Source organism: Diaphorina citri, unplaced genomic scaffold (genome assembly GCF_000475195.1).
Source record: "Diaphorina citri unplaced genomic scaffold, Diaci psyllid genome assembly version 1.1 scaffold486, whole genome shotgun sequence".
Classification (NCBI taxonomy): domain Eukaryota; kingdom Metazoa; phylum Arthropoda; class Insecta; order Hemiptera; family Psyllidae; genus Diaphorina; species Diaphorina citri.
In genome coordinates this window covers 84829-99659 of record NW_007377921.1, presented here as the reverse complement: position 1 = coordinate 99659, position 14831 = coordinate 84829, and the positions used below count along the sequence as shown (strand labels likewise).

Sequence of the window (14831 nt, the reverse complement as noted above, 5' to 3'; positions counted from 1 at the left end):
TAATTAAATATCAGTAAGATTACCCCTTCATTTGAATAAAATATGCAATATGCAGAACGTCCAGGAATATGAGGGGGAATGCGCCGCAGGCCCTTTTTCGGAAAAACTTGGTATTCAATAATTTGAACATTTTTAATTTTTGACCGGGTGGCAAATTCCATGACTTTTCCAGGTTTTCTTTAAATTTTTACGATTTTCCATGACTTTTCCAGGTTTTCCAGTTTTTCCAGGTCGCGTATAAACCCTGAATTGCCTTTTTAGCTATATTCCCTTTAGGGATGAGCTGTTCAATTTGGGGTTTGGGGCAAGATCAAGACTTTGGGTCGAGGTTGTGTTTTTAGACAGTGATTTGAAATTGTATGTGGTCATGATTTAAAAGTTCAACTCAAGCCATTCTTTGAGGGGCGTCATCTACTCATCTCTTAAACACACAAAACGGTCCAACAGGTTTAACAAAAACTTTAACAATAGAAAAAAAGTTGAAAATAAAAATATGAGATCATCCTTTCATTATGAAAATCAAAATATAAAAAACGTGCTCGTATTTTCCACACCTAACAACAAAATCTCAAAACGTAAAAAAAGAAGGGAAAATTAAAACATAATGAGAGAAAAAAGGGTTTCAGAAAATGGTGGACAACTTTTAAGAAGGGTTAAAAAAGAAAAGGGAAAATTGCAAGAACCTAAAAAATACATAAATATTGCCAAACAGTTGCTATGAAAAAGGGTTAAATTGAAACTTGTTCCTCTCCCTAAAGTTTCAAAGTCACATGTTACGAGTGTTCCGTATAGCTAAAATAATATTCTATAGGGTTGAGGAAATCTCTAAATCAGGATGTCCATACACCGACAGTGAAAAAGAATCCTTGACGAAAGATGTAAAAAAGAGTAGATGAAGTTTATGGAAGAGAAGATGATAAAATGAAAATAAAAGTTGAACATAAATTAATAAAAATATTCCACATGGTTGTCTGTCATGAAAGATTTGTTACAGCGGAGAGCAAGGTTTCGAAAATTCAATAAATAAATCAACAACAAAATAAAAATAATAACAATTAAACTATCTGAATAAATAGAGTCCAACAATCCCAGACGTCATAAACCGAAATTAATCTCAATAGTGCTATTCGACTGAGCTAAAGCATTCAGAAGGACATTATAGTTGATCAATTTACATCCATACACATCAATGTATTTCAATCTTCGTTCGGAATCGGGCCGAGACGAACAGAGCCGACCATTGGATTCATTCCTTCGTGAGAGTTCAGAATCACTTCGGCTATGATCGGCACTCGGTTCGGAGGAGAGCGCAGAGGATTGTATGAATTGTATAATGGACGCGTCGGTTATACTATGACATTGTCCCAGGTACAGTCCTTCGTGAGAGTTCAGAATCACTTCGGCTATGATCGGCACTCGGTTCGGAGGAGAGCGCAGAGGATTGTATGAATTGTATAATGGATGCGTCGGTTATACTATGACATTGTCCCAGGTACAGGTTTTCTAGATTGAACAAAGTCTTGGAGATCCGTGATAGCCCTGTGTCACTGATGTGGCAGTGAGACAGATAGAGGTGTTTCAAGTTGAGAATATATACACACAGGTGTTGCAACGTCCGGTCTGTAATGCTTTCACAGAAACACAAATCCAGCGTTGTCAGATTATCGAGATTGGAATTCAAATACTCGATGCCCGTGTCAGTGATGTTGCAAGATCTCAGTATGAGTTCGTTAAGGTGAGGCATTTTGTTGATATACTTGAAACAGTTATCAGAAACGTTGATACAGAATGAAAGGTTCAAGTGTTTGAGTGACGTCATACTGGTGGATATAATCTTGATACTCTCATCTGTTATCCGTTGACAATCCTGCAGGATCAGCGTCTCTAGATGACTCGTCAGATATTTCCGAGGTAAACTTTTCACTAAGGGATTCACAGATAAATTACTATTGGAAGAATTATTATCTACACCTTCAGCATTGCTTCGTTCCTGAGTTTCATCCGTTGACAATCCTGCAGGATCAGCGTCTCTAGATGACTCGTCAGATATTTCCGAGGTAAACTTTTCACTAAGGGATTCACAGATAAGTTACTATTGGAAGAATTATTATCTACATTACTTGGAGCACCTTCAGCATTGCTTCGTTCCTGAGTTTCGTTTCTATTTGAGTTGTCGTCACCCGTCTGAACGCCTGAGCTCCTGCTATTACTACTATCTATCCTATTGATGAGTTCATTTAGATTATTACTACTACTAGTTGAACTATTCAGTCTGGAATGACTAACACCGCCGCGTCGTGGTATCATGAATGAGATGTCCTTGCTATCCTCTTCCTCCTCCAGATCTACTCCCACACCACACAGATACCCAATGCCAATATCATTGATCAGCCAGAGGGATTTCAAATTCAAATGTTTCAACTCGGACAAGTGTTTGTAGATGACGAGGAGTGAATTGTTGGAGATGGAATTGCATCCGGACACATTGAGATCAGTGAGGCGGTTCATAAACTTACAGATGTACATGAGGGAATTATCAGTGAGTAGTTTACATAGGCTGAGGTTGAGATGTGTCAGATGATTGAACTTGTTGAGGTTCACATTCACTATGATGAGGTTCAGAATGATATTGTCATTCAGATTGTAAAGCCCGGATAGGTTGAGAGAGCGGATCATATAGTTGTTTTTGAAGAGAAGGTTGATGTTGTTATTGTTGGTGGATAAGATTTGGATGCGGGTAATGTTTCGCTTGACAATACTCTTGATAATATTCTTCATGATTATCTTATTACTATAGCTGTTGTTGGAGAGATGGATCTTGGCCTCTATGTTCTTCCACAAGGATTTGTACTGATAGATTGTGTTGTACCATTTCCGACACACTTGACAAGCACGACCTGGAATCAGAGGAAAATAAAGGCATGTTAGACATCACACTAGACTACTAGACACTAGACAAAGAACCTACTCGTTAGAAGATCACAGAATAGGCTAATATTGAATGTTTGATGATCATTCTCCCCGTTGAATCTACAGAAATCTGGTAATTCACAGTTTAAGGTCTTGTAGGTATTAAAAGAACACACACACTTTAACATTTCACACATTCCGTCTTTATTTCCCTAAAAAGACGGCCGTACATTTACCTTGAATTTTACACCCAAACATAGGAGCAATAAAGTTTGTAATCAGGCGAAATACTTAACATGAAATAAATTGACCAAACAAAGGAAACACTGGAGGCCTTTTGTGGGGTCACCGCCTATGAACAGAAGGCTCTATACTCTCTCTCGTGCAAATGTTCCAAGTAGCTATACATAATATACATATAGTTATTATGTTCTTCCACAAGGATTTGTACTGATAGATTGTGTTGTACCATTTCCGACACACTTGACAAGCACGACCTGGAATCAGAGGAAAACAAAGGCATGTTAGACATCACACTAGACACTAGACAAAGAACCTACATCCTATATCTACTCGTTAGAAGATCACAGAATAGGCTAATATTGAATGTTTGATGATCATTCATAGTAGAAAAGTGTTTGACTTATTAGAGCTTTACTTAAATCACAAGAAAACTTTGTTCCTTGTTACTTCCCCGTTAAATCTACAGAAATCTGGTAATTCACAGTTTAAGGTCTTGTAGGTATTAAAAGAACACACTTTAACATTTCACACATTCCGTCTTTATTTCCCTAAAAAGACGGCCGTACATTTACCTTGAATTTCACACCCAAACATAGGAGCAATAAAGTTTGTAATCAGGCGAAATAACATGAAATAAATTGACCAAACAAAGGAAACACTGGAGGCCTTTTGTGGGGTCGCCGCCTATAAACAGAAGGCTCTATACTCTCTCTCGTGCAAATGTTCCAAGTAGCTATACATATACATACATATAGTTACTGCAAGTGCATGATATATAATACTCCTATGTATAGTACAGGGTGACTAAGAGAAACTTGTTGTGTTTAGGTAATAATAAAGCTCGTTATTCTAGACTCAAGAAACGCTCAGCTATCGGGTTCAACCAATTAAGTACCTACCCCATCCTCTCAAATATGGAAATCTCTTGTTCACATTCAAACCATACTCTCAGGTCTATGTTGTCTTTTGGGCAAGCGCATCAGCAGAAGCTACTAGAAATAACTTCCGAATATTGACCCATATATGAAGGTACAATATACATAAGAGGACGTAGGTTTTCATTGTAACTGATCAATTGATGACTCAAAACCACATTTCAAGCCGTGTGATCGCTCAAAGCTCAGTTTAAAAGTCGAGCCTCACACATGAAATGTCTTCTGAAACGCTCAGCTATCGGGTTCAACCAATTAAGTACCTACCCCATCCTCTCAAATATGGAAATCTCTTGTTCACATTCAAACCATACTCCCAGGTCTATGTTGTCTTTTGGGCAAGCGCATCAGCAAAAGCTACTAGATATTTACTTCCGAAAATTGACCCATATGAAGGTACAATATACATAAGGACGTAGGTTTTCATTGTAACTGATCAATTGATGACTCGAAACCACATTTCAACGCCGTGTCATCGCTCAAAGCTCAGTTTAAAAGTCGAGCCTCACACATGAAATGCCTTCTGGTAGGTAGTAGGTATAACCTATTGTCCTTTGAGGGCTTACCCTTGAACTAGGTCTTCCTCCAATCAATTGGAAGAAACCAATCCCAGATGAGGATTTGCACATAGAACATTTGTCACCCGGTATATTTACTGTCCTTTGAGGGCTTACCCTTGAACTAGGTCTTCCTCCAATCAATTGGAAGAAACCAATCCCAGATGAGGATTTGCACATAGAACATAAATTTGTCACCCGGTATACCTATTTATATTGAAGAGGAAGTTGAAATTCTATATTCTATGTGGGGGGAGACTGTGGCACCTCAAACCCCGTGAGAACACAAAACAGCTGTTCAGATGCAACGTAATATAAAACACACCAGACAAAAAGTATAAAAAAATGCATGTCCGCCAGAATCCGGTACCTATTGTACTTTTCAGCCCGTGGAGTCTTATGTACCAGTGTCTAGTAGCTTTTGTATTATCGGCGCCATATATCTAAACGTAAAATCACCTCTTTCAAAACGACTAAGACTTGGTTTTGAGGTAGGTACTAAAGTTGCCAATACTACAAAAATGAGCAGACTGTCACCAAAGTTTACAATGCATGTAGGATGTAGGAGATTACTTAGTAACAGTAGCAGTTCAGTAGATTCTAGACTTCATTGAAATAATTAAGGGACCAAGAATTTCTTTCCTAGGTTAAAAAATTTCATCAAATATCAAAATTGGACCAACCGTTATCGTTAGAGAGTTAAGGCAATATGCAAAACGGCGGTTTACATCGTTTGGCGAAATAAAATTTCGGAAAAGTCGTACCATTTTCCAGTAGTACAGGAATCGTACTCCTTATTGCCAATCAGTTGAGTTTTATGATCCCGAAAGTGGTTTTTCCTGTACTACTGGAAAATGGTACGACTTTTCCGAAATTTTCTTTCACCAAACGATGTAAACCGCTGTTTTGCATATTGCCTGGAGGTCAGTCAGCTAATTTTCGTATTCCTTATTGCCAATCAGTTGAGTTTTATATGATCCCGAAAGTGGTTTTTCCTGTACTACTGGAAAATGGTACGACTTTTCCGAAATTTTCTTTCGCCAAACGATGTAAACCGCCATTTTACATATTGCCTTATGGTCAGTCAGCTAATTTTCGTACTCCTTATAGCCAATCAGTTGAATTTTGTGTAATCAGTTTTTTAGGTATACCCAATACTTACGAGTATACTCTGTCGTTTCCCAACTTTAGCCTCTCCTTACTTCTTTGAATTCAAGTAATATCCCGGAAGTGCGGATTTGCGGAATATACCTATGTCACTCAAAGTACCACCTAAACCTTGCAAATCACAGCAGGGGTGCTGAGAACATAGAAGATACCTACCTACATAACTGATGCAGTGAAGAAGAATGTGCTTGGTGGATGTGATATATGTATCTCCCGTATCAATATTAGTGGATGTTACCAAACTCCCGTTAGAATAGAACTTTGCTTGGACGATGTTCTACCCACTACACTTTGGTTGTAGAGGCTGCTCCTATGCTTCATAACATAAGGGATGAATAACTAAATATCTAAACCAGGTGTGCACAAACTGCGGCCCGCCAGCTCCTTTCGTGCGGCCCGCGAGTTCATTTCGATTTTTAAGAAAAAAACAAGAATTTTTTTTTTTCTTTTTTCATAAATTTACTTTAAAAAAATGTGTTGAGAGGATTAAAATTATTATTTTGAAAGATTGTAGATTAAATTTTTCAAAAATTTCGCCTGCGGCGCTCTACTCTGTTTTGCCCGTTTTAATGCTCAGCAGAGCTTCAATATGGAGAAAAGCTGGATTATTGCGATATATGTATTTGGAAAAATCCTACAATGCTGCAGTGAGCACCAAAGTTGTGATATAGTAACACAAAGAAAAGTCATTTATTTATTTATTTTATTATTATAGATATCATAGAAGAGAGATTATAATTATTTCATTTTCTAGTAGTGGATGTGACTAAACTCCCTTAGTTTATTCATTGAATGGATTTACCTTTGAACCATTTTGATTTTAATTAAAACAACTCTCTGCTCCTAGGCATTGGAAGAAATTAATGTCTGTCCTGCATTGGAAATAGTCAAGTGTTGGGAAGCACTGGCACCTAACTAAACAGCCTTGAAACCCCCATGCCATGCACTCAAACACAGAACCTACATTGTATACAGGATCGAACCAAGCGAGCTCTGCCCGTAGTTTACTCGATCGTGGTTAAAGAAAATTAGTACCTATGTACTATTATTACTCGCACTGCGTGTTCGGGAGGTTGCGTATACACTATACAGTCGCGCTCCCGGGGCTTCGCGGGGTTGTACATATGGTCGTGCTTCGCGCTTCCTTGTTTAAGGTCGCGCTGCGCGCTCCCGGGGCTTCCCGGAAGGACGGGGTAAAAATGTGTAGAAGAGGATTTAAGAATTAGGTAGCTCAAAAATTAATTATTGACAAGCTTCAGGTACATACTGTATGAAAAAATTGCCTGTGGCACAGTAAATTTTGATCAGGCTGAGTTTCTGAAAGGTGGAACAAAATTTTCAAAAAAATTGCCTTCAGTGCTACCTATATTTTCTTTCTGATTTTTGTGTGTTAAATTAGCTAAAAAATGTGTCAAAACTGACGAACTTCGGACCGCGGTCACTTGAGTTTGTGCACCCCTGATCTAAACAGTATAAAGTGACCAGATGGTCACCTGTCCTCGTACAATGCATTAGTGTGCTATACCCTTAGTATAGGCATAGAATAACTAAAACTAACGGCTACTAGTAAGTAGTAATAGTAATCTACCTATTACCTAACCTCACGCATACCCCTGTGTCCTTTTCAGCATTACTAGGCTGACCATACGTCCCGCTTTCGGCGGGACAGTCCCGCTTTGGAGCCTCTGGTCCCGCTGTCCCGAGAAATCCTCTGGGGACGCTAAAATGTCCCGCTTTCGCCCAAAGTCCCGATATTGTCCCGCTTTAGCTGGTCCGAACCTAATATTATCATTGAGAGCAATGAGCTCGGGAAAAAATCCATTTTAAGATTCCAATATTGTACAATATTATGTATCAAAATATTTGAAAATAAAATGTAGGTCTTTTTGTTTTTTATGTTTACGTACGTATACCTACCTGGTTAAGTGGGTATACAAACAGATTTTATACTTAGTGGGTATAAAATATGTTTGTACCTACCACCCCCCCCCCTTCGTCCAAAAAGGACTGCGTCCCGCTTTGGGCCAAAAAAATTATGGTCACCCTAAGCATTACCTACAGGAACATGCAAAACCCTAACGAAGCCCAACTTGGCAACATTGCCAAAACCTGTCACATAAGAGAAGAGGCAACATAGAGGAACGCGCAGATATCTCGCCTGCCATCTGTGAAAAATGGACAAGGGCTACCGAGTCATAGGCGGGCTCGGCTAAAGAAGTTAGCCAAGGTAGGTAAGCCTGAGAGTTAGAACGCTGAATGTTGGAACCATGACCGGTAGAGGAAGAGAAGTAGCAGACCTTATGTCCAGGAGAAAGATACAGATATTGTGCGTACAAGAAACCAGATGGAAAGGAAACAAAGCAAAAGAACTTGGAGATGGTTATAAACTATTTTATAATGGTGCAGATGGCAGGGGAAGGAATGGCGTTGGAATAGTGCTGGATAGTGAGATGAAAACCAAAGTAACGAGCGTAAACAGAAGAAGTGATCGAGTGATGAGTGTCAAAATACAACTGGATGACATTGAACTGAATATAATAAGCACGTACGCCCCGCAAGTTGGATGTGATGATGAAGAAAAGGATGAATTCTGGAGAGAAGTTGACCAAGAAGTGATGAGCATACCAAACGAGGAGAGAATTTTCTTTGGAGGAGATCTGAATGGTCACATTGGAAGAGGAGACACAGAAATAACTGAGAGAATTCTATTCATCTACATATTTGAATCCAAGTACACTTTGACAATCAAAGGCCGGGACATCAAAAAACCAGTTTTTAAACAAACCCTGAAAATTTGGGGCAGTAATATTTTTAGTTGATTGTGAGCGGCAGAACCCTAAAGAGGAAGTACTTTCACCCAACCATCACATACTGCCACTCCTCAGATTCGAACCCTCAGCCTCTGGATTACGAATCCAATCACCATTGAGAATATAATAAGCACGTACGCCCCGCAAGTTGGATGTGATGATGAAGAAAAGGATGAATTCTGGAGAGAAGTTGAACAAGAAGTGATGAGCATACCAAACGAGGAGAGAATTTTCTTTGGGGGAGATCTGAATGATCACATTGGAAGAGGAAACACAGAAATAACTGAGAGAATTAGAGGAATTTGGGGACTTACAAAATTACCGCCACCCTGTATAGCTACAGGTACCTACTTGAAGCATTACAAAAACAGAATGAAATAATGAAATAAATAAATAAAAACCTGTGATTTGTGTTGTGACTTTGTGAGTTTAGCTGTTTTGAGATTTATTTATTTTTTACTCAATATTCTATTATTTGAAAATTAAAGTCAGATAAAAATAATTAATATTTTCATCAGGACAATAATAATTACGATTAAAAAGGATTTTATTTAAATTGGTGAGCTTTCGATGTCACTCAGGACATCATTGTCATAGAGCATAGAGCAAGATAGATTTTGACTCTATCACAGCAGGAGTACATCGAAAGCTCACCAATATTGTCCTGATGAAAAAAATATTAATTATTTTTATCTGAATTTATTTTTTAAATATTTACGATTAACGATTACCTATTAAAAGTAACAATTTGGTAAATCGAAACTCTCGATAATTCGAAATAATAGTCAGGTCCCTCCAATTTCGAATTATCGAGAGTCGACTGTTTATTTTTTAAATATTTACGATTAACGATTACCTATTAAAAATTAAAAAACAATTTTAATTTATTATTTCTTTAATGTTTATTTTGATATAATAAAGAAAATAATATAAATAAAATAATCATGTATTCTCCTGGATCTCGCAATCGCAAGTATCTCTTGGGAGCCCGAGCCAAGTTGTAGGTACTCATTTTTACGATAGTGAAGGTCCTGATGAAAAAAATATTAATTATTTTTATCTGAATTTATTTTTTAAATATTTACGATTAACGATTACCTATTAAAAATTAAAAAAACAATTTTAATTTATTATTTCTTTAATGTTTATTTTGATATACAGTCGACTCTCGGTAATTCAAACCTTCGATAATTCGAAACTCTCGATAAATCGAAGCAACTGTCTGGTCCCTTGAAAAACTCTCGATATTTCGAAAAAAATCAATGCATTTTGGTACGCTCGATAAATCGAAGTAAAAAGAATTGGACCAAGAAAAAAAAAAAACACTCTATAATTCGAAGTTTGTCTACCAAAAACACTCGATAATTCGAAATTTCCAGTTTAAACTTGTCTCCCTCCTCTTATGTTTTTCTCTTGATACATTATAGAAATCCTTTCATATTTTAGAAATTGTGGCTTATGGTCCAAGTTATTGATACAAAGCAAACCAAAATAACAGATTTCTTCAAAATAATATAATAATAATAATAATAATAATAATAATAATAATAATAATAATAATAATAATAAACAGGTAGATATGCTTATACATAATAACAATAATTATTATGTACAATAACTAACATACATAAATACAAGTTCATATTAGAAACACTTTTCATTCTTTTCAAATCTCTTGATAATTCGAAGTTTTAATTTTTTCTCTCTCGCTAATTCGAACATCTCGGTAAATCGAAACTCTCGATAATTCGAAATAATAGTTAGGTCCCTCCAATTTCGAATTATCGAGAGTCGACTGTACCTTCATTCCAGCATATTCTCCATTCGAAACGGAGAAAAGATACTCAGTTGAGTATAAAGACAACAAAACTTCACGAGTATGAAAATTTAAATCCATTTGCTCAGCAAATAATCAAATACCTACTCCATTATAGGCGAGGTACTTAACAAATCAAGATAATGGATTAATACAGTGTGTTTAAAATATGAGTCAAATCTCAGTGTTTGTGGTAAAGCAAATTTTTCGACAACTTTTTTGGAAATGAAGTCTGGCTGACCGTTTTCTGCACCAGAGTGCACCGGTTCAAGCCCAATTTTTGGCTGTCTTCTTGTCCTGTGGCACCTCAAACCCCGTGAGAACACAAAACAGCTGTTCAGATGCAACGTAATATAAAACACACCAGACAAAAAGTATAAAAAAAATGCATGTCCGCCAGAATCCGGTACGTATTGTACTTTTCAGCCCGTGGAGAACGTGATTACCTCTGAGTACGTTTTTTCTCAAGTAAATTCTCAGAACGATCTGAAGAACTTGTTCATAAATACGGGTGTAAATGTATAGCTGTAGAGTATAGTATAGAGGTACAGCATACAGCCTATACCTATAGGTTTATTCTTACACTAACAAGAATTTATACTTACGCAGTTGATACACATTCATACAGGGTGGGCTCACGGAATGTGAACGGACAACTGTGTCCTACCACATCCTAGTCCTAGGTGCATAGCCATAGCCAAGGTTTGAATGAAATGGGAAGGATTATATACTTGGATACCTAAACAAATGAATTGACTAAAGGTTCAGTCAGTGAACACGAGAACTCAATAAAAAACGGCCCCTAACGAGACTTTCGTTAAGTTTGATCAGCCTCGAAATCTAACGAGCAATGTTTAGGCGTAAAATTTTACTGCCGAAATTTCGTAAAAAAAAGCTGTCTTTTTTGACACTTGGATTTCCACCATAACTCTCGAACGGTCTGCATCTTATGGAGAGATAACCAAATGGTTTAAACCTGATCCTAAAACAGCATTGACACCAAAACGAGAAGTAGAATAGGTACCCAAGACTTAAATAATGTAGATATCCTGTATAGGTATACGGGCTCCGTACGACTTTATATAAACTGAAAAATATATAATATACATTTTATTCTTATATATTTTATGATTTTTTCTTAAGAACCCGAAGAACATCACAAGTTCCAAGCTGCTTAGCTGCCAGTCCTGAACAACTCTCATGTGTGCTAAGAAGAGAATACCCAGTGCTTCCTAAACACAACGGAGTCATAATGACTTCTTCTTCTTCCTATTTAAATAGGGTCGGCGTTTCTGGTATTCTGGTCAGTCTCTTCCAGACAGCCCTGTTGTGTAGGTACCTCGTGTCCTGACAAATTGACTCACTATAACTATGAACAATATTTGACAATTCAACACAGAGCCCTAGAGTACAATCCTGACGTTTGGGTCTCTAGTTTATAATAAATCTACGAGTTATTTTTGTTTATAAGGAACCTATGGGTCATTTCAGGAGGGGTTCATTCCCATCACATGTCTTTTTCTCTCTAGTAGGTATGACAGATATCATAGTACGAGTATGTGTAATACTTATGTGATGTGGCTGATATTAGGGTTATGTTGCGCAACTTATAAGTAAAAATATCTGAGAATTTTCATAATGAATGTAGAAAAATTAAACCTTCACATTGTTTTCATAAAGCAAGCAATGTTTGTGTTTTGTACATAATTATGTTAAAGGATATACAATAAGAACGAAATGAAAAAATACAAAACCACTATCTCGAAAACAACAATGAAATATGAAATGAAAAAATGAAAATCAAGACTACATAATTAGAAGAAGTTATGGTCCCTAAAAGTACAGAAGTAATTACAGGGATGATGAAGAATATGTAAAGAATGAAAGAATAAACTTATTATTATTGTTACCTACATAAAAGCCAGTTGTGCGATTTTCTCACTACTTACTGGTACCTATGTAATTAATTAATTATCTAATTATGTATACAGGGTGTTCAACCTCAAAGTGCCCCATAGGAAATTAACCCGTAAAAATCAGTTTTTTGCCCCATAAAAGCCCCCAATGTCAGCTCCCATGGCGTAGTGGTCACTGCGCTCGCCTTGCACGCGGGAGACCCGTGTTCGATTCCCGGCGGGGTCAAGAAATTTGTATAATGCAAATGTTTGATTCCGTGACTGGCCGTTACGGGGCCCACTCAGCCTCGTGTGGAAAATGAGTAGCTATGTAATATAAATGCGCATAGCGACCGGTGCCAGCATGGTAGGTAATTGGGAGCTGGATTATTGCGATATATGTATTTGGAAAAATCCTACAATGCTGCAGTGAGCACCAAAGTTGTGATATAGTAACACAAAGAAAAGTCATTTATTTATTTATTTTATTATTATAGATATCATAGAAGAGAGATTATAATTATTTCATTTTCTAGTAGTGGATGTGACTAAACTCCCTTAGTTTATTCATTGAATGGATTTACCTTTGAACCATTTTGATTTTAATTAAAACAACTCTCTGCTCCTAGGCATTGGAAGAAATTAATGTCTGTCCTGCATTGGAAATAGTCAAGTGTTGGGAAGCACTGGCACCTAACTAAACAGCCTTGAAACCCCCATGCCATGCACTCAAACACAGAACCTACATTGTATACAGGATCGAACCAAGCGAGCTCTCTTTTATTCTAAAGCAACTCTCGAATGGAATAGAAAGAAGTTTTCTGAGACCAGGGATTCGAACTCACAACCTCCATATAATGAGTGTCCATAACAGTTGCCATGGTGATAGCACTTGAATTTCTAGACCTGATGTATACTTAATTAGTAATCATGACTTACAAGTTGCAAAAACTTTGAGGACTACCAGGTTAGGGGTGACAAATCCCTTTTGTCCAGTAGGTTTAACAATGTCTCGGTAATTCATTACAAAATTACCGCCACCCTGTATAGCTACAGGTACCTACTTGAAGCATTACAAAAACAGAGAGAGAGAGAGAGAGAGAGAGAGAGAGACGACTGGTGTGTGAGCTGATTAAAAAGTCTGACTTTGTGTTGTTATCAGTTACGGATGTGTACATAGGTATAGGCAGTAGCAGTAGGTATGCTAACATTAGGGAATGCATGACATTCAATCATGTCTTCCCTACATGCCTCATTCTCCAGCATAGTTCTATCCCTGTTGATATTGTGGGTGTCCAAATACATACATCTCTTCTCCCTCATGCAGGGGTTTTCAGAATTGGGAAAATCCCTAATCCTTTATTCATATTTATGTTAAAACTACTTGACCTAATACAAGGTGAATATGTATTTATTTACTCGTATTATGCCCGATTCTCGAACGGTTGGTTCAATATTGATGAAATTATGAAATGGTGAACTCATAAAGAAAATTTTGCTTTCTCTGACTCAGAGTGATTAGGTACCGTAATGTTATGTAAAAATTCTGGTGAACTACCTATGTACCTATTAGTCATAGGCATAACGCCTCTATCTCCACTCTATTGCACCTATTCATCATGATATGCTTACCTTTGTCCTGCAGGGGAAGGTAGCTGAATATGATGGCCAATATTTCCGGATAGAGGGCGCTCATCTGAGTCCCCTGCGGCTCCTCACTGTTCTGTACGGCCTCCACAGTGTTGCCATTGTTCTCGCCGGCCGATGTGACATAGCGGTGTGGCTGATAGAGGTAGTAGTGGCCGTGGTTGCGTTTCTTGAACGGAGGATAGTAGAGGGGTTGCGAGGCCGCGGAGGAGAGGGAGGTGAAATATTCGTTCATTCCGGAGGTTTGAGTGACGGCCGGCAGAGGTTTCAGCGGCCAATGGCCTGGGTGTTTACAAATGGGTTTCTAGTTTACTTGACAGCATTTCAGGGAGTTCCTTTCTTTTCTTCTTTTCTCACTTTGCGATGTTATTGTGTTCCTGAGAAAGGGTGATTTCCTGATATATTACTACACAGAAAAATAATTATGGTAGATCGCGTGAAAAGGGGAGTGATTTTCTCAGTGATTTGAAAGCGAGTTAATTCTTTGTTATCATCACTGTATGGGTACTGGGTAGCGTAGATAATGGAAATATAGAGGTAACTAATTCTCACTCGACACACAAATTTTACTTTTTCACACGAAAAATATATTATTGAATTTTAATATTTTTAATCCGCATTATTTGGAGTTGACGGGTGCACAATGCTACACTGACAACTTTTTCACACGAAAAATATATTATTGAATTTTAATATTTTTAATCCGCATTATTTGGAGTTGACGGGTGCACAATGCTACACTGACGATAAAAACAAAATTCTTTCGAGATCAATTTTTGTGGGTACAGGGGGAAAATGTGTTGAAAATGTTGAAATTTATTCAAATAAAATAAGTTAGAATGAATTGTAATTTT

The 14831-nt window shown here is 37.4% G+C and overlaps 1 protein-coding gene across 1 annotated transcript; it reads right to left on the bottom strand.

Annotated features, from left to right (window-relative positions):
• Window positions 1–213: 213 nt before the first annotated feature.
• Window positions 214–14628, bottom strand: LOC103509310 (F-box/LRR-repeat protein 14). Its single transcript, XM_026823690.1, has 5 exons — window positions 13963–14628; window positions 3340–3407; window positions 2035–2829; window positions 1428–1888; window positions 214–1303 (listed from the first exon to the last, which is right to left on the bottom strand). The coding sequence occupies exons 1-5, from the start codon at window positions 14210–14212 to the stop codon at window positions 1096–1098; spliced, it is 1782 nt and encodes a 593-aa protein (XP_026679491.1). The 5' UTR covers window positions 14213–14628; the 3' UTR covers window positions 214–1095.
• Window positions 14629–14831: the final 203 nt, after the last annotated feature.